General features: G+C 36.5%; 1 protein-coding gene across 11 annotated transcripts in view; it reads left to right on the top strand.

Moving 5' to 3' along the window:
* The window catches only part of FMR1 (fragile X messenger ribonucleoprotein 1), a 37,761-nt gene extending 18,775 nt beyond the window's left edge, over positions 1 to 18,986 (top strand). For 2 of the 11 annotated variants that reach the window (XM_020893687.2, XM_020893700.2), the window contains 12 exons: positions 465 to 558; positions 652 to 768; positions 2,965 to 3,135; positions 3,230 to 3,308; positions 5,787 to 5,896; positions 6,579 to 6,713; positions 7,214 to 7,276; positions 9,780 to 9,866; positions 12,246 to 12,441; positions 13,980 to 14,162; positions 14,866 to 14,948; positions 17,014 to 18,986. In XM_020893687.2, coding sequence (XP_020749346.1) covers positions 465 to 558; positions 652 to 768; positions 2,965 to 3,135; positions 3,230 to 3,308; positions 5,787 to 5,896; positions 6,579 to 6,713; positions 7,214 to 7,276; positions 9,780 to 9,866; positions 12,246 to 12,441; positions 13,980 to 14,162; positions 14,866 to 14,948; positions 17,014 to 17,175 — 1,480 coding nt within the window. In that variant the 3' untranslated portion in view covers positions 17,176 to 18,986. Of the gene's footprint in view, positions 1 to 464; positions 559 to 651; positions 769 to 2,964; positions 3,136 to 3,229; positions 3,309 to 5,786; positions 5,897 to 6,578; positions 6,714 to 7,213; positions 7,277 to 9,779; positions 9,867 to 12,245; positions 12,442 to 13,153; positions 14,163 to 14,865; positions 14,949 to 16,753; positions 16,881 to 17,013 lie in introns of those variants that run through there. The other 9 variants (XM_020893695.2, XM_020893691.2, XM_020893692.2 and 6 more) reach the window with 9 other exon arrangements.
* The last annotated feature ends 1,513 nt before the right edge of the window (positions 18,987 to 20,499 follow it).

The following is a 20,499-nucleotide window of genomic DNA, read 5'->3' as shown; positions in this document are numbered from 1 at the left end:
TTTGTGACCCCATGGACTGTAGCCTGCCAGGCTCCTCTGTCCATGGGATTTTCTAAGCAAGAATACTGGAGTGGGTTGCCATTTCTTCCTCCAAGAGGTCTTTCCAATCCAGGGATCAAACTCTGGTGTCCTGCATCTCTTGCATTGCAGGCGAATTCTTTACTGCTGAGCCACCAGGGAAGTAAGTTCCCCTAAAGATGTCATCTTTGGTAATCTAGGACCACCAGTAATTTCCTAAGAGCATAATTGGTTTTTTCCTTTTCTCTATAATCTCAAATGCTTCATTGGCTTGAGAAGCCCAGCAAAGAAACTGAATTTACAAATGGATATAGCATATTTTGCATAAATCAAGTTTAATATGAATCTACAATTCTACTAAGTGCAAATGTCTCTGCATATATTTATACCAGTAGTTGGTAATCATTCATCTTTAACTTCGCAATGGTTATTCTTTTTATTTCTAGGTGTGCCAAGGAATCTGCACATAAAGACTTTAAAAAGGCAGTTGGTGCCTTTTCTGTAACTTACGATCCAGAAAATTATCAGCTTGTCGTTTTGGTGAGTGTTTCTGAGTTGTCTATTTTGGTGTGTTTCATTTAAGGCATTTGCTTTAATCGTAACGGTTTTTTTTTTTTTTTAAATATCCTTCAGTCCATCAGTGAAGTCACCTCAAAGCGAGCACACATGCTGATTGACATGCACTTTCGGAGTCTGCGCACTAAGCTATCTCTGATACTGAGAAATGAAGAAGCCAGTAAGCAGCTGGAGGTATGTGGCTTTCCCTAGTGATGCTTGTAAGGCTATCTAGAAATGATAACGATGTGGTTACAAAACATGACTATGGGCAGCTTGTCCTTTGTTTATTGTTCTTAACAATTCCTTGTATTCTATATTTTGAAAAATTAAATTGTACAATGCATAACCATACTAAAATTTTTATGCTTGAGGTTTCAGAATTAAGCAGCAGTTCATGTATATTAAGGAACTTCTGGCCAGCTCACTTTTTGCTAGAAGTTCATCAAAGCTGCTAATAAAGTGAAGCAATGCTTCTCCCATATAACATGTTATCATTAAAGTACTAGAGAGTATTTAAATATCTAATCATATTCCTTTCATTATGTATGTTTATCTCTGTTTAAAAGGGTATAGAACTTCTTCATTCTAATTGGTTGTCACTCTTTAAAACTCCTGTCTTCAGATTCCTGCCAGAGGCTCTTTCCCTAACTTACTATTTCGTCTTTTAAGGTGCATTTTATCTACTTTTATTAATCTTCCAATAATTTTCATCACCATACATTTATTTTCATTGATAACTATTTAGTACTTCCATCCATTACCATAGAAACTAAATGGATTTTAGTTTAATGTGCCAACTCCAGTACATAATTGTCAGATTCCAGAGTTCCTCATCATTATTCATTTCATTAGAGGGAAAACACCATGCAGTTGAAATAGCAAATAAAAAAAGGAGTTCCAGACTGCATATGAAAAGAAAAGGTGACCACTACTAAAGGCTGTATTCTTGTAAAAGTCTGTGAAACTTGCCACCTTCCAACTTAATTGAGATTGCTGAACACCTAGCAGGAGAGGAGACATTCATATCTCCTTTTGCTCCTTTGTTTTCTTTTTGGCCATGGAGGTCTATTCAGTTACTTTTTACTCTCATTCTTTTCTTGATGTCCCTGTGTTCACAAGTTTGTGGTTTCTTTAGTGATTCTCTCATAGCTTTTAGGCCAGAACAGCCTCCTTACTTTCATTGTGAGTAATATGGAAATATATTCATTTACCTCTTCTTAAACATCTAATTCTTAAATGATCTGTTGTCATAACTTTGGCTTATCATTTATCAGTGAATTATCAGTGAAAAGAATGAAGCAGGTGAATGAACCAGGACTCAAAAAACATGACCTCTTGAAAAGTCCTAGGAATATTTGATTCACTTTTTTACTCTACAAAAAGAATTTTATACTTTTAAAATTGTTTATAGTAGTTAACACTCATTCATTCAGATTATCAGGTATGTTTGAATAATGAGAAACTAGTGTGCATGCCTATCTTTCCTCACTACTAATATTAAAGAGATACGCATATTCAGATAAGAAATTTCCATTTTTCAACATGAGCCACTAATATGTTTGGTTTTCATTAATGGCATGCTAGAACTAAGCATTAAATTTTGATAATACTGATGATACTCTCTAAAGAAAGTGATTATCCACAAGTTTTGGGGTGTCAGTATAATTTAGTTCAGTCATCACTGAATATAAAGAATTCATCATACTTGTGGATCCAGATCACAAGGTCTTACAGACTCTGATCTTGTTTTAGGTTGCAGACACACATATATATATAAGATAAGTTGTAAATCTCTGATACTTTGTAATCATTCAGTTTAATGTACCAATAATTTTTATGATTCCTTTACTCAGATTTGGGGGTGGTGGTGGGAGGGTGTCCCTTTAATGTTCATCAGAGGGGTATCTAAACTCACAGTATCTAGTGATGCTACATAAATGGCACCATTTCTAGAAAAATATACACACCAATATCCTTTAATAAAATGAAATGAATACAGTGTTCTGTGAAGATGGTATTTAAATTTTTTTTTTACTTAATATTGAGTCTGTCAGACCCAGTGAGCTGGTTTTTATTTGGGAACAGTTGATCTGCTTTTTAATTATTACGTTGATGTCACTGGTTAACTAAGGCAGCCTTGCAAATGGGTTTTCAAAGGTTACCTTGGAAAATTGTCAACAAGCCCTTTCCTATTAACAAAAATATATCAAATGACATAGACCTTTAGTAACCTAAAAAGTACTTAAGCTGTGCAAAATATTTTCTTAAACCTGTTAGTTTCCAATAGAAACTGATACACAGGGTCAAGATAATTTATATGGCTGACCTAAATACAGTTGTCTTTAATAGTTGATAAAGCATACTAATCAGATGTGCATTTCTCTTCAGAGTTCAAGGCAACTTGCCTCAAGGTTTCATGAACAGTTTATCGTACGAGAAGATCTAATGGGTCTAGCTATTGGTACTCATGGTGCTAATATTCAGCAAGCTAGAAAGGTACCCGGGGTCACTGCTATTGATCTAGATGAAGATACCTGCACATTTCATATTTATGGGGAGGTAAGTATTTTACTAAATAGTTTTCCTAAAATAAAATGGTATTTACAGATGGCTCATCTTTTGTTGTTTTAAACCTTTTCCCCATTTTGATTAGGATCAGGATGCAGTGAAAAAGGCTCGAAGCTTTCTTGAATTTGCTGAAGATGTCATACAAGTTCCAAGGAACTTAGTAGGTGAGTCACAAATTGCTTTTGACACACACTACAAAAACAAGTTAGGTAAATAACTTATTTATGCTCATAGAATTTCATTTTCACTCACTGTAGAGTCATTTAGCTGAAGCTTAGTCTTTGAAATAGAGTCTATTGCTGCAGTATACAAAAAAATACTTGGTAAATACACTCAAAAAAAGTTTTAAAACCAGTTTAAGTTTTATTGTATCATCTGTTAAAACTCTGAAGACTTCAAATACCAGCGGATGCATGAGACAAGTGCTCAGGGCTGGTGCACTGGGAAGACCCAGAGGGATTGGATGGGGAGGGAGGCGGGAGGGGGGTTCAGAATGGGGAACACATGTAAATCCATGGCTGATTCATGTCAATGTAGGGCAAAAACCACTACAATACTGTAAAGTAATTAGCCTCCGACTAATAAAAATAAATGAAAAAAAAATTAAATGGGAAATAATTGCAGAAACACCTAGTTCAGGAGTCCTGATTTAGTGTGTCAGTTCTTTTCCCTGACCACTGACCAGTCAGAAGAGGTTGTGGGGGTAAGTGAGACTAGCACACACAGCAGGAATACCAAGGCTGCTCTGATTTGAAGAACCATAGGGTCTTGCTTAGAGAAGGCTTTCCCTGCATTTTTATCTAGGATTGGCTCAGCAAATTTTCCTTCTTGTTTTTTTTCCTTTATTATTGTTGTTCAGTTGCTAAGTCGTGTCTGACTCTTTGTGACCTCATGGACTGCAGCACGCCAGGTTTCCCTGACCTTCCACAATGGACATGAGTTTGAGCAAGCTCTGGGAGATGGTGAAGGACAGGGAATCCTGGCATGCTGCAGTCCATGGTCTCACAAAGAGTCAGACACGACTGAACGACTAAACAACATGTCCACTGAGTCAGTGATGCCATCCAACCATCTCATCCTCTGTCGCCCCCTTCTCCTCTTGCCCTTGATCTTTCCCAGCATCAGGATATCTTCCAGTGAGTTGTCTCTTTGCATCAGGTGGCCAAAGTATTGGAACTTCAGCATCAGTCCTTCCAATGAATATTCAGGGTTGATTTCCTTTAGGGTTTCATTTAGGAATTCTTCAGGATCCCCAGCCCTACCTTAGATGAAGTGTTGGGGTAAACCCATTTTTGGGCATGGCCAGCTCAGCTTGCTTTAAGTACCTGGGAGCACCCTTGGAATTGGATGTAATTCATGTGTATATTTCTGCAATCAGTTGTTCTTACTATTTGGAATGTCTTGTTTTGTTGGCTCTGAAAGCAGTCATTTCCCAACTAAGTACGTGATTAATTTTTTTATTTTTTATTTTATTTTTTCATTTATTTTTATTAGTCGGAGGCTAATTACTTTACAGTATTGTAGTGGTTTTTGCCCTACGTTGACATGAATCAGCCATGGATTTACATGTGTTCCCCATCCTGATCCCCCCTCCCGCCTCCCTCCCCATCCGGTCCCTCTGGGTCTTCCCAGTGCACCAGTCCTGAGCACTTGTCTCATGCATCCGCTGGTATTTGAAGTCTTCAGAGTTTTAACAGATGATATGATAAAACTTAAACTGGTTTTAAACTTTTTCATTGTGGTTTTAAGCTAAAGTGTGATTTCTTAATCTTTTGTTCTCTAACTAATCACTTCACCTTCTAACATACTAGTTTAATTTGTGAGTCACGCACAAGAGTAGTAGTCCACTAACATACTTGGTCTGAAGAATGTGTACTTTTAGATGTATGTATAGCTGCTTATGGGCTTCCCTGGTGGCTCAGATGGTAAAGAATCTGCCTGCAATGCAGGACACCTGGGTTCAGTCCCTGGGTTGGGAAGATCCCCTGGAGGAGGGATGGCTACCCACTCCAGTACTCTTGCCTGGAGAATCCCATGGACAGAGGAGCCTGGCGGGCTACAGTCCCTGGGGTCACACAGAGTTGGACACAACTGAGCGACTAAGCAGCAGCAGCATAGTTGCTTCTGCCGCTTTTAGAGTGTCTTATAAATGTGCCATATAAAATTCTAAAAATATTTGCCATGAGCAAAGAAGCAGGTGTAAATCAGATACAGATAGGATTGAAACTGTCAAATAAGCAAGATTCTATTATTTATCCTTTATGTTAATTCTTCTTATAGAGCTTTGCAGTAAAGGATACATAACACTCTACCTGAACGTTTAAAGTGTGCCCTTTAATGCCAAATAAGAGCCTATCTTTGAAGTGCCTTAAAAATGCAAAATTATCCTGTCAGTTCACAAGTTATTCCTCAACTCATATCCGACCAAAGGAGTTTGAACTGTGATGACTTCATAGAATGAAAAGCCAGTTTCTATGTTGTTGTTTTTTTAAAAATAAGTCTCTGTTTTGGTTTTGAGATAGAATTCAAATTATATGAAATTTTATAATATATAAAATGTTATAGTTTACAGTAGGGTGTGCTTATTGGTTTGAGGTGTGTGATTTTAAAACCAAACATGAATTATTCATTTTTTAACATAGGCAAAGTAATAGGAAAAAATGGAAAACTGATTCAAGAGATTGTGGACAAGTCAGGAGTTGTGAGGGTGAGAATTGAGGCTGAAAATGAGAAAAATGTTCCACAAGAAGAGGTATGTTTCTAGTGCATATGTTTCTGGTTTGTCTAATAAAGTCTTTTATTGTTGTATTTGACACAGTAACTTAGAGGCCTCTAATAGGCACATGATGTGAATGTAAAACCTCTTGTCAGGCATGCCAGTTAATTGCAGTTGTAGATGACGGCCTTTTTCTAGTCTCTGATGCTGTGATTGTGTATTAGTCCCTTTAACTCCTTAAGTCTTATTTCTAGATCTTTAGCATGGGCCATCACAATGTAAAAAAAAAAAAAATCTGAAGTGCACTTCAAATATCACTTAATGTTACTGGCAGAGACAAAACTGGGACACTAGTTAGGTTTTTGGCTTTCATCTTTTGACTTTTTTAGTTTGTATGTTTGTGTGCCTTACATTTTTTGAAGTATTTGGGATGGAGGAGGTGAAGCCGTGCTTTTCTGTACAATGGTACTGTTTAAAATCTTTCCAAATTGCCGTAATTTTCATAAGTTGTCTAGTCTTTGCTTTTGTGAAAGGTTCTTTTAACTGAAGTTCAATCTGTGTGCGTTTTTATTGTACAATTTTTGCATTCTGTAAGTTTGTTTACTGAAACTGTCTATAATAGTTTCTGTTCTTAAAAAAGATGATCGTTGATGGTGCTAAGTAAAATCTTAAAAATGGATCCTTTTTTTCTCTTTTATGTTTTGTGTTTTTCACCAAGGAAATGATGCCACCAAATTCCCTACCTTCCAGTAACTCAAGGGTTGGACCTACTCCCTCAGAAGAAAAAAAACATACAGATATAAAGGAAAATAGCACTCACTTTTCACAACCTAACAGCACAAAAGCCCAGAGGGTAAGAAATAATTGTCACTTTGAATTATAATGAAAGTAATTTCTTTGCCCCAAGTGTCAGTTGTTGTTTTGGGTATTTTTTTCTGGTTAGACTTATAGGCTACTCGTGCTGTATCTGTTTCAGATCTGATTGCCAGCTTATGAGATATTACAGACCAATGCAATAACTACTTTTCAGTTTATTCACAGTGACAAATCTTATGCTGTAAACATAAAATATTGGGTTGTATTTAGTGGTCACATTTTTCTTTTGAGGGTGGACTTTTATTTTTTCATGCTATAGCTCTTGAAATTTTGCAGGTTGTAATATATCCAAATGTACCTTCTGTTAGATGCATAAATTGTTACTTAAAGTCATATTTTTTAAACTGACTTTCAATATTTGAACTAACCAAATTGTTTAGAAATAGATTTAGAAGTCCTGTGAAAGTCTTGCGTTCAGGCTTCTGTGTATCATTGTTATAGTTAATGACATCACTTGCATTCCTTATACTGCCTTAGGTGTTAGTGGTTTCATCCATTGTAGCAGGGGAATCCCAGAAACCTGAACTCAAGGCTTGGCAGGTAGGAAACCATTCCTTGAAAAATCCATTTTAATTTTATATTTTAATGTTTATTCCCCTTGTTAAGAAAGACTTCAAATGATCATCAGAGTTGGGGCATGGTGGAGGTGTGTCTGTGGGTTTTTTGGCTCCATTGCCCTGAGAAGAAAGCTCATACTCCTTCCTGTTGCTTACAAGGCCTTTCTTTCACAGCCATCTGACCAGTATCATCTCTTACCATTCCTCTTCCTTGCACTGGAGAGAGGCTTGAGCAATACTTAGAGTTGTCCAAACACTGCTCTCTACTCCTTGTTGCTTCTAGACATATGCATATGTTTCCTCTGCCAGAGGCCCTGTTTTCTCCAGCTTGCCACCTTGCTGTGGGCTTACTCCATGTGCCGCTATCCTCATGTACTTGCCATCGGGTCCCTCCCCCTGACAAGCTCAAGAGCCTTTCTCCCCTTTGATGCTCTGATGCAGTCATCCCTGTCTGTAGCACTTACCGCATAGATGTTTACTTGTTATCTCCTCACATGGTTAGTTTCTTGAGGGCACGCCCCCCCACCTGGCCTGTAAGAACTGTTGATGGGAAAAAATGTTATGAGTAACAAGTGATTAAAAGCGAAAATGCCATTTTATAAAGAGAAATGTAACTCCAAATGGATTGGACATTCCTCTTTGCAGGGGAGTCCAGTTCTCATCCGAGATTGGGGAATCACTTTTTCTGGTATCTACATTGAAGGTCACTGTTCTGCTCTTGCCTTTCTTTGTCTTAACTATTCTGGTCCACTAGTGATGTGCTTAATAGAGTGGCACTTGGGTACATCATCAGTTTGGAAATGTTGAAAGGTAATTTTGTTTTTTAGTATTTGCTTCAAAGTTGATCAGCTACATCTGTGGCATTAAAGTTTATTTTGATAGTATGTGATCCAGGGAGAAGGGCATAGCACTTCCTCATAGGGCATTTTGGAAAATAATATGGTTAACTGCTTTTTAAGAAAGTCAGTTGTGGAAAAAAAAAATCAACAGTCAAAAATGTTTTTGAGAAAAAGAGATCTGGGTCATAGGCCTGATTAATTCCATAGTTCATCCAGTCAAAAAAAAAAAAAGGAAGCCCATGCATTTTCAGTGGCACCTAACTCTTCAGGTGGTCCTTGTTACTAGGAAGCAATGCCTTGCCTACCAGATAGATGCCAGTTTGCAAGCAATATTTCCTGATTATTCAGTGTTGTACCCTGTCAACAACCATGTTCATGTGGAAGGAAAAAGAAAAAAAACCTATTCCAACCCCATGTATGTTTAAGATGCTATATACTGAGTGCAAGCAAACAAAAGCAGCCTAGCAGTGTTAACACCTATCAAATGCTCTTTTTAGAAGAGTGGTACATTTTTTTTACAATTATGTTTATTCATTGGAGGCTAATTACATGTGTGTATATATAGTATTGTATATATGTACAATATACAATACAATGTACTATATACAATACATATTAGTGTCCACATGGACAAATTATTGAAACTGTATAAGAATCCAGAAATAAAACATATGTATAAAAAAAAATAAAAGAGTTAAGTTTCTTGGCTTCTCACACCTAGAAACTTCACCTAGAAAATTCTAATATATCTACATCAAAAATACTGTGTGCTTTTCTTTAGTCACTTGTGACTATCAGTAACCATGAGAATTTTATCAGTAGTGGAATACTGAATTAATCTCAGCTTTGAAGGTCACAATTGCCAGCCGTTAGTTTACAGAACTGGCCTGGGCTTCCCTATAACTTGCGACAAGAAATAATTTTTTTTTTCCTCATTTCTCCTGATGAGCTAGAAGTACACATTTTGAGCTGGAAAGTACATATTTTTAGTATACTTGTTTTTCAAAAAATCTATCCTTAAAGTTGTATCACAGGGAGATCAAAGTTTCCTAATGATTCAGTCCTTTACAGTGTTCAGAGTACATTATTGAAGTATATTGAAATGTTAAATTTTATGTTCATGAATATGCCCAGTTTCTCCCCCTCACAGAATAATTACTAAGTGCACATTAATTTATCCTAACTCTTTGTTTGTGTCTTGTTTGTGCTATGTTGACTTGGTTAGCAAAATTGATTTAGTTTTTACTTTTGTGCCCTAGTATCTAATTTTAATTTTTAAAGAATTTTATCTAGGTAAAACCTGTAGTAAATTAATGAGTATTTTAAAGTACTCATTTTGTTTATGTGTCTCATGTTAAAACTTGTTATAATTTTGAGTTACATAATTTATAAGCTTGCCAACATTTAATAGTGTGTAAATCATAGTAACCTTGATGCATTTAATGGTTGTTATGTTGATTTGTCCTTATACACAGGAGATATGTAAAATATACTAACTACTCTTGTTTTTATATATTTCATATTTTCAATAAACTTTTCTGTACCTACCATTTGTCAGATCCTGTGCTAGGGATTTAGTCATTTACATATTTCAGATTGTAATTCATCATTAATTTTATGAGATTATTGTTGTCATGTCTTTTTCAGGGTATGGTACCATTTGTTTTTGTGGGAACAAAAGACAGCATCGCTAATGCCACTGTTCTTTTGGATTATCACCTGAACTATTTAAAGGTGAGAACAGGAAGAACTTTAACTTTGAATCTTTTTGCACTAAAATAGAAAAACTCCATAGTAAATCTTAACACAATTAAGATTTGTTCTAGCATGTACATGATAATGAAAGACATATAAAAGATAATAGAAAAAAAACCTCATTTTGTTTAGCTTATTGTATTCTTTCTGAAAACACAAGTCACTTTTCCATCATTTTGAATTTAAGAATCAGTATACCCGTTCTGAAGAAATTCCCGTATTTCCCATTATTCTTCTGTTAAACCCTCATCCACTTTAGACAATCCTGCCTAAAATCCTTTTCCTTTTCCATTGATCCTTTCTAGCCCTTGAGAGTTTTTTCCAGGCCAAATTTTATGTCTGTAACACTTGCTTTGTTGTCCCCTTTATGTCATTTATCAGGAATAGCCCAGAGTTTCATGAAGTCCTCTGTTTAAAAGTGTACCCTTCATAATTTTCTCTATGCTCTGTTTTACAAACTAGAAGCAATTTATGCCTTCTTGTAGAAATGCTCATTTTAGTTGGTATTTGTACCACTGTGCCTACTCCAGCTTAGAATATGGAAAGCAGGAACCAGGAGGCTGTAGGGCATAGCAGAAAAAGCAGTAGATTGGCAGTCCAGCACTTGCCTGTAGTCTTCTGCCATGACCAGCTTTGTGTCTGTAGGCAAATCACCTCCCTAGACTAGGTGTGTTTTAAAATTTATTTTGGCCAACTGTTCTGTAATTCACCAAAATAGAATTTTACCAGTGTCACTTTTATAATTCCATCTTTGTATCCACATGTATCAAAAACATACTGTAACTGGTACTAAATACTATTTTTAAAGTAATCCAACTTTCTTTTGTATTTATGAGGCTATCCTATTAAGAATTTTTCTGCTGAATTTTTAAATAAAATGAAGCAATTTATAGTTACATGTAAATAAGGAAGAAAAATATAATAGCTAGGCACTTCTTATCCTTCTTATGATGGTCAATTAATAATTGAAAATGGAGAGGTTTCATCCAGCAAGGTTTGCATGGATAGGATACCCCATTGATTTGCTTATTCATTTTTGTTTTAAAGTGTGTCTTATGTGTAATCTGTTCTATGTGTTTTTCTTCCTACTCTTAGCTTAAATAATGTTGAAGACCTGGAAATTTAAGGTTGCATTGTATCAGTCCTTTGTTCTTTTAACCAGTGTTCTTCTTTAGATATTTTGATTTATTCTTCACAGTTGAATATATTTTTGGATTATTAGCAGCTGTCCTGTTGCCATGCTTCCCATCACCAGATCTTCCCTTGAGCGGGCTTGGCATCTCTCACCGAGTAGTGATTGCTTTGCCCCCATGGGATAACCTGGACTACCATTCTGTTTTGCAAGATCCACCCATTCCATGAGCTATAACTGTAGTTTTGCAGTAAGCCACTCACTCAGCAGCATCTCTCCTTTAATTTAGTCCTTTGTAAAACAGTGGTTCAGAGCACAGATGACACTCATCTAGATCCTTACCTGCCCTTTTCCTGAAGCTGCTGTAACTAAGATTTTAAGAACTTAGCTTTACAGGGGCTTCCCCAGTGACTGTTCATGTGGACAGTCCCTATGATTGCCTCTGCTTGACTGAGACACCCACCACTGCTCTAGTTGTGGATCCAGTTCCCTGCAGCTAGTAAATCGATGTTTATGAATAGATTAGAAGGAGAAGGGTTAGAACTGAGACATCATCTGGTTTTGACAGAACCTAGCATATTGGAAGCATTGTGTGTGAGGGTCTGTTAGTGGACCCCAAGTGTATATTTTGATCAATTGACTTTATACTGTTCGTCATACTTGTTTTAGCATAGTTGTAGTCTTTAAGAGGTTTTCAAGGCATTATATCCAACTTTTTGGGTTAACTATTAGATAGTTCCTGTTCTTTGAAAGTAGACGATGGCCCAAATTCAGTGTTTCATTAATTAAGTTTATTTACAATGTGTGATTTTTAAGCTTAGCTGGTTAAGCCTTAAATGTCATTTATCTGTATACATATGTTTTAGAGTTGTTTTATTCAATAACCTATTATCAAGAAGTCCCAAAACTACCATATTTGTGCCTTAGCAGATCTGTTGGATAATATTGCCAAATTAAATAACTTTAAATTCTGTCAGTATGATTTTAATGCTGAGTATTTTTGTTATATCTTTTAATTCTGGACATCAATAATATGTTACCTATAGTAATTTTCTTTTTAAGGAGACCATTCAATTTCCTGATAATTCTGTGTAACAGTGTCTACTATAAACTTAGAACTGAAATTGAAATATTTCCAGTATAATTTTTATCTGATGAAAAGGAGAAAGGTATTATTAAGTAAAATGTCAAATTATTTTTACTGTTATCTTGTATATTTTAAATAGGAAGTAGACCAGTTGCGTTTGGAGAGATTACAAATTGATGAGCAGTTGCGACAGATTGGAGCTAGTTCTAGACCACCACCAAATCGTACAGATAAGGAAAAAGGCTATGTGACTGATGATGGTCAAGGACTGGGTCGAGGTAGTAGACCTTACAGAAATAGGGGGCACGGCAGACGCGGTCCTGGATATACTTCAGGTACAAACTAAGCATTTTACTCAGTAACTTTATCTGTTCCTAGACTTAATAGCTGCTAATCTCTAATATTCATTAGAACCCCATTATAACAATTTCTCACTACATGGTTTCCAATTTACAGTGGGTCAAATTGTGTTGCAAGACACATAGAGTGAAAAACCTGTTAATAACCCATAGAGTTCACAGGGCAGGTGTGAGTTCTGTCCACAGTCTGACTGGGGACAGATCTGCTTAAGCCCTTGTATGCTAATACCTTTCCTAAGGCCTTTCCTGATTTTATTACTGTATAGCCAAAACTTCTTTCATTTGTGTACTGTGGCTCATGTTTTGTCAGGCATGTGCTGGTCATACTTGCTGGATGGACTGTGTAAATCAGGGGTCTGCATCCTCTGGCTCATAAGGTGATTTTTGAGTGGCATGGCCAAAGTCAGCCCTAGGCAAAGTCAAGAAGTAGGCGAAATTTCTTTGCCTCCCCAGCTCTTCTCTCTGTGCTTCTTTCTTCTCTCCCAGTACCTTTCACTGAACACTGTCCCACTACCCGTGCCTACTGTCTTGCTCAACTGTGTATCTACTATGTAACTTGCTAATGATGGTGTAAGGTATAATCCATCTCACAAATATTTGCATTTCAAAAAGGAACTCTGTAAGATGGAAAAGCCTTCAAGATCCACAGGAATGAAGCTATAATGGTGAAGCTATAATTGCTCATTAGCTCCAACAGAGGAAGAGAGAGGTAGTAGAGTTGCTGTTCTGGAGTGGGGGAGAGAGCTACCTACTCCTAAGGCCAACCTTGAACCTGAGCCCTTATCCCTTTCCCAACAGTCTGTTCTTGATGCTGTGAAAGGTCCCCCCTTACCAGGAAGTTCATTTCCCATCTCCCATCCCCTGTGTCATTAACCCACGCCCTCAGGCATAATAAGTTCACTACAGTAAATCCTTTCTAATGATCAGTTATTCCTGCTGGAGTGGGAGGGAAGGTGTGGACCAAGCATCAGGAAAGCATATCCCCATTCAGCAAGGTCCAGTCCCTGATCCCACAAGAGACCATTCCCTGAGATAGTAGCCACGATGGCCACCTTTGCCACCCTCTCTAAGATGACCAAAATGTGTGCATTCCCCTTTGTCCCTGGGCCAAACCTTGTTAAAAGGAACTCTCTTTCTAGAACTTTTGTTTATCAAGGTATTACATTTAACTGTTGTAGGCAACTTATCCTCCAGAGAGCACAGATGTTTAAAGGAGCACAGCTGTTTAATGATGTGGCATACTCAGGTTTGAACTTAGATGGCTAATAGAATTCCTTTTTTTTTTATGAGAACCAAAAATGTTTGAAACAAAAATGACCTCAAATATTGTGAAAACCTTCATTTTGAACTTAAGATAATTTTGTTTTACAAAATGGAAGGTGATAATATACTCTTTGGTGGGCTTATAAATTGGGAAGTATAATGGATTACCCCCAGAAACATCTCTGGAAGCTTCTGTTAACCTAACATGTTTTTAAGTCAGACAATGGTATATAACTTTTAACTCTCGATAGGAACTAATTCTGAAGCATCAAATGCTTCTGAAACAGAATCTGACCACAGAGATGAACTCAGTGATTGGTCATTAGCTCCAACAGAGGAAGAGAGGGAGAACTTCCTGCGCAGAGGAGACGGGCGGCGGCGTGGCGGTGGAGGAAGAGGACAAGGAGGAAGAGGACGTGGAGGCGGCTTCAAAGGTACAGAGGGTTTTTCGTTTAAGAAATGAAGATGAATTGTAACAACTGTCTGAAATTTTATGAAAAAGCTAGGTGATTCAGTGACATACTATCAAGCCCCCATTCCTCCCATTTTGTACTGGTCACCATAAGAAAGACTCATGTAATTAGCATTATCAGACAGGCTTCCTTACAGTTTACATAGAATAAATATATGAATAACCCTGATAACTAATTCAGCTTCGTTGGGTACTCTAAACATCACATCTAATCATTAGTTCAGGTTGACCTATCACACAGTTGATGTAGAACTGTGATGGCTTAGGAATGTTTTCTGTAACGTGTGCTGCTATGCACTAAGTCACTTTAGTCATGTCCAGCTCTTTGCAACCCTGTGGACTATAGCCCGCCAGGCTCCTCTGTCCATGGGATTCTCCAGGCAAGAGTACTAGAGTGGGTAGCCATTTCCTTCTCCAGGGGATCTTCCTGATGCAGGGATCGAACTCAGGTCTCTTATGTTCCCTCATTGGCAGGCAGGTTTTTTGCCACTAGTGCCACCTGGATGCTAGATTATTAGACAGTGTGTATCTGAAATTGCTAGGTTGTTGATTATATTTTAGATTCTGTGGTTGCTCTAAATAAATTGAGGATGTGGGAACAAAGAACTCTCCAGTAGGCATGTCAGAATCAGTGACCACTGAACCTTTTAAAAATGTCCCTATAGGAAACGACGATCACTCCCGAACAGATAATCGTCCGCGTAATCCAAGAGAGGCTAAAGGAAGACCAGCAGATGGATCCCTCCAGGTAAACCTGTGTGCCTTTTTTCACCTAAATTGTCCCAGTTACAGAAGTTTGAGATTTATGTGAATTTGCTATACTGTATAGGTATTTGTGAAATACTTTCCTTTCAACATTACATTGCTAGTCAATTTTAGTCCTTTATGACAAGTATACAAAGAAGATTTCTCTAGAGAATGTGCAGTCTCAGTATTTGTAAAGATTTCGACAACCACATTATGACTTCAGTACCACATAGGTGGTCCTCCCTACCCCCATTCTCCAAGGAAAGAAACATCCAGGAATGTACTGAGAGAGACTTGTATCAGCCCTGTGGAACCCATCATCCCTCCTCACTGGGGTTGCAAGGATAGGGTGTCCTCTTTGACTGGAAAAGTAAGAAAAAGAAGGTATCTAGCTCACAGTAGACAGGCTGATGACACTCGGCTAATAACATGCTGAATCAGTCAGCTGCTTATTTACAGCCAGCCTCTATCTACCCTGAGAACCCAGCTCATGTGGCCAGCACCTGTGCTGACCACATTGTTAACATAATTTTAAAATGAGCCCCCAAGCACGGCCAGGTACCTTGGCTGGGTGGATTGTATCTCACTTAATGTTTCAACAGTATCTTGAGGTAAGAAGTTTTACTATTCTGTTTTATAGGTGAGTAAACTGAAGTTTAGAAAGATTGAGTCACACAGTTAGCATACACTAGAGTGATGTTTGAACCCTGGTACCTCACTCCCAGAACGCATGATCTCTTTGGCTGCTTCTTTAACTCTGAAGACTTAATCCAAGTAGCTGGGGGTCCCTTCATGACTATGGATTGGTTTGGGGACCAGTACCTAAAGTTAGTGAGACATGAATTTTAAAAGCAGAAACTTCATGACAGAATATTCCTTAGAATTCATAGCATTTGTAAGTAGGTGTTAACTATTAGCTGGTGCTTAAGGATCATCACAGAAAAGATCTTAGACCTAGAGTTTGATGAAATTATGTACACATGTGTTTTACAGAGATGTAAGGTGTTTATGTACCAGTTTTATAATTCCCCTCTTGACAACCAAACAGTTAAAACACTCACCCAGGACCAGCAATTAAACACACTTTGAAATTCGAGTGCACCATTTTGGGACTATAGGTAGTCCCATTTGTACTTGAAGCAGATCAATACTTTTATTAATTGTTTTAGGCCTGTGTGTCAACATTATCTTTCTTTTATACAGCATCTAAAATTGCATTAGCAGTGTTTAAGTGTTCAGTGCTGGCACTTAAAATATTATATAAATCTCAGGATATTATTTTTTAAATCGTATTCATCTCTAGCCTCTTCCTGGGATTCCAGTTCTCCCACACGTTAGTGTCTTCAAATTTCCGTGTACTGTTCTTATTCTTCAGAGTTTAAGTTGTATGATGCTCTGACTTGGCTAACTGTAATACAAGCTACTAGAAACCAGTGCTCATACGAATATATATGAGTATGTGTAGTGTATATATATATATATGTATATATGAGTATATATGGTATATGTGCATATTTATATACACAAACATATTGTAAGACAAAGGGAGCCCTCAGTGTAGAAAAAGTTAATCATACTTATGATAGAAATGAAGATGTCAACTAAAGGCTAGTTAATAAGTGAGTTAAGTTATTTCTCTGGTAACATCAGAATAGGAAGACAATAATTTGTCTCTCTCCTGGGTTTCATATCTTTGAAGAATAAACCATGTTTTTGAACAGACATTTATATTTTGCATATATATTTTGCAATCAGTAATAGGAGTTCATTTTAACTATTTGTTTCTCATTGTTTTGTTCTACTTAGAAGAAGACACAGTAGGATTGTGAGTTTTTATCTAACTTTGGATGCAGTGAGATGACCAAGGTGTTCCAGTTACAGAAGAGGAGTGTTTTAGAGTCATAAGCCAAATAAAGCTCCTACCTGACCTTAATTTCTCACACTTCTTCTATTCAAATCCCTTTTAAGATGTGGAATTTACACTTTGGGCTTAAATTTCTTGTCAGGCCAATTACAGATTACAACAGAATATGGTCTTTGTATATAACAACTATAACTTGTTTTAGATCAGAGTTGACTGCAATAATGAAAGGAGTGTCCACACTAAAACATTACAGAATACCTCCAGTGAAGGTAATCGGCTGCGCACGGGTAAAGATCGTAACCAGAAGAAGGAAAAGCCAGACACCATGGATGGCCAGCAACCACTTGTCAATGGAGTACCCTAAACTGCATAATTCTGGAGTGATATCCCCTATACCATTTCCGTAATTCTTATTCCATATTAGAAAACTTTGTTAGGCCAAAGACAAATAGTAGGCAAGGTGGCACAGGGCATGAAATGAACAATTCCGTTAAGAATTTTGCTTTTTTCACATTGGCCATAAGCAGCAGTTTTCAAATTTGCACAAAATGAAGTCTTAAAATTTTTGAAACATTACTTTTAAATAATTAAGTATACTTAGCACTTCAGGACAGGATTTTTGTTTGGTTTATTTTTTAAATACCAAGCAGTGATAGTCTTTGTTAATTTGGACCGTTTACCCTGCATTGGGTGATAACTCACTGGTATATTTCAGTTTTTCTGAATAATAGCAATTATGGTAATCATGTTAGACTTCTGTTTTCAATCTCATATAGAAGTCCATAAAATACTATGGCATTTCATGTCCTGTGTCAGTTTATGTTTTGGTCCACTTTTTCAGTATTTAGTGGACCCTGAGATGTATGTGATGTGACGTTTGTCATTTTCATTAGCAAAAAAAAAAAAAAAAAACGTATGATCTGTGCCTTTTTTATATCTTGGCAGGTAGGAATATTATATTTGGATGCAGAGTTCAGGGAAGATAAGTTGGAAACACTAAATGTTAAAAGATGTAGCAAACCCTGTCAAACATTAGTACTTTATAGAAGAATGCATGCTTTCCATATTTTTTTTTCTTACATAAACATCAGGTTAGGCAGTATAAAGAATAAGACTTGTTTTTGTTTTTGTTCTGTTGCACTGAAGTTTGACAAATAGTGTTATTGAGGGATGTGTAATTTTTCTGTATAGACCGGAGAAGAAGTAACGGTCTTTTCATTTGCAAGAGGCTCAAATGTTTTCAGCTAGGAACAAACCTTCCTGGTCGAAAGTTAGTAGGATACGCCTGCTCTTTGGCCTGATGACCAGTTTTAACTTAGAGCTCTCTTTTATTTTGTCCTCCCCGAGTTTTGTGAAGTTTCTCATTTTCATTTCAAGCTTATTTGGGGGAGGTCGAAAGGTCATTTCCACGTGTGCATAATAATCCTGTGAAGTACAGGTACTTTGTCTGAGAAACATTGGAAGCAAATGTTTTGTAAACTTTGAAATATTAGGTCTAATGTATAAGCAGAATTGGAAAGGAGACTAGGATTGGTTAATACATGAAACTTTTTTCTTTAGTTTTTTTTTTTTTTTCTTTTGTTTTTTTGACATATTGGGTTTCGGTTTTGAGGTTTTTTTGTGTTTTTTTTTTTAATGAGATTTACTGAGGAAAATATGTGAAGGACCTTCACTCTAAGATGTTATATTTTTCTTAAAAAATAACTCCAAGTAGGGGTACCACTGAATCTGTACAGTGCCGTACAAACCGAAGTTCTGCCTCTGATGTCTGTTGTGAGTTTGTTTCTTTGAATTTTCATATTACGGTTACTTTTCCTTGCATACAAATAAGCATATAAAAATGGCAACAAACTGCACATGGTTTTGAGAATATTAAAAAGTCTTTTAAAAGTATTGCCAAACATTAATGTTGATTTCTAGTTATTTATTCTGGGAATGTATAGTATTTGAAAACAGAAATTGGTACCTTGCACACATCATCTGTAAGCTGTTCGGTTTAAAATACTGTAGATAATTAACCAAGGTAGAATGACCTTGTAATGTAACTGCTCTTGGGCAATATTCTCTGTACATATTAGCGACAACAGATTGGATTTTATGTTGACATTTGTTTGGTTATAGTGCAATATATTTTGTATGCAAGCAGTTTCAATAAAGTTTGATCCTCCTCCGCTACACTGATGTTGATGTAATCCTTACAAATGATTGCTTTTAAAATTTTAAAAGTTTAAAAGTCTATAGAAAGTGTTCTGTTACAAAATGTAACTGTTATCATTGGAAATTTCACATGTCATAGGAAGTTAGCCATATCTAGCAACTTTCAAGAACATGATCTTGTTTAATAAGGTGAAAAATATCAACAAAATGGTACAAAAGCACATTGTGCCATTACAATATACACTAAGTCTCTTTTTTTTTTTGGCATGGCTGAATTCAGCAAGGCGCTAACTTACTTAAATGTGAATTACTAACTTCTAAAACTGTAATTTGAGTCACATGTTTTCATGTGGAGTTGGAGTTGATTTATATTACAATATTTGTGTGCTAAATACGTATGCTTTTCAGTTCAAAGTCATGATGTTTTTAAAATCTTATTAAAGTTTCAAAAATCTGAAGATTGTTTATCTAGATGTAAATTTTTATTAAAAAGTTGCACTTATGAAAAAGCAAAAATTTAGTCTGACAGATGTTTGCTCCTGGTCTTAAATTTCTAAATGTAACAAAACTTAAATGGGGGGGGGTATTAATCATGCAAAGCATATATTATGCCTTGCAAATAATCTTTTATGTGCTCTTAAAAGGCAGAAATGTAGATAATTGAAAATAATTCTATCATATTTCCAATTAGAGGATTTGAACACATTAATTGCATAGGATGCTACTAAACCGTATTAAAGACATGCTCCTGTCTGTGCAACAGATAAACATTCTTTCCATTTGGAAAGTATTAAATATGTCTGAATCTTTTAAAAAAATGTTGATGTCAGTGTCAGTAATAGAGAACATGACAGTTTGTAGGTAGAATATGTCTGAATTGATTATTGTGATAACTTGATGGAAACTCTGGCACAGCCTAGAAGAGTAGATAGAAATAGATGACCGTGTCAAAGTTCTTCCCAGTGTTAGAATCCAAAACGATTCAGTGATAAGCAGGACAGTCACTCTATGTATAAATTTTTTTTTTTTTGAGAAAAATCCATCTTTATTTTCTGGCTTTCTAGTTTTCATTCTGGTACTTTTTTTTAATTTCTGTTACCTGTTCAGCCTAGACTCTTGCACAATCCATTAGAGGTGGTAAGTAGCAACCATCCTCAAGTAACTTTGTTGGGTTTTCGTGGTTTCGTGTTTCAGTGCTTGCTACATGTGAATACCCTATTGGTGGCAGCAGGCTTGATACTGAAGCCTGTCTTGTCTTAATTGGCTCACTTGGTGGCATTTCTGTCATCTGACCATGAACTTCCAGTTCCTGTGGTTAGGAGTATAGTACCTTTTAGAGTCAATATACTGATTAGATCATTTTTGACCAATTTGCTTCATGGCCATAAATAGTGTCTTTGCAGCATGACACTTTGAGCCTCTGATAAGCAGTTATTCTGAAATAGCCATTACAAGATGCTAGTCTTGATTGCTCAGAAGGCTTAATGGGTACAAGTATTTAAATTTTGATCATCTTTCCCTCTCTTTATCT

Source organism: Odocoileus virginianus, unplaced genomic scaffold, assembly GCF_023699985.2.
Source record: "Odocoileus virginianus isolate 20LAN1187 ecotype Illinois unplaced genomic scaffold, Ovbor_1.2 Unplaced_Scaffold_7, whole genome shotgun sequence".
Classification (NCBI taxonomy): domain Eukaryota; kingdom Metazoa; phylum Chordata; class Mammalia; order Artiodactyla; family Cervidae; genus Odocoileus; species Odocoileus virginianus.
This window is presented reverse-complemented; position numbering and strand designations above follow the sequence as displayed.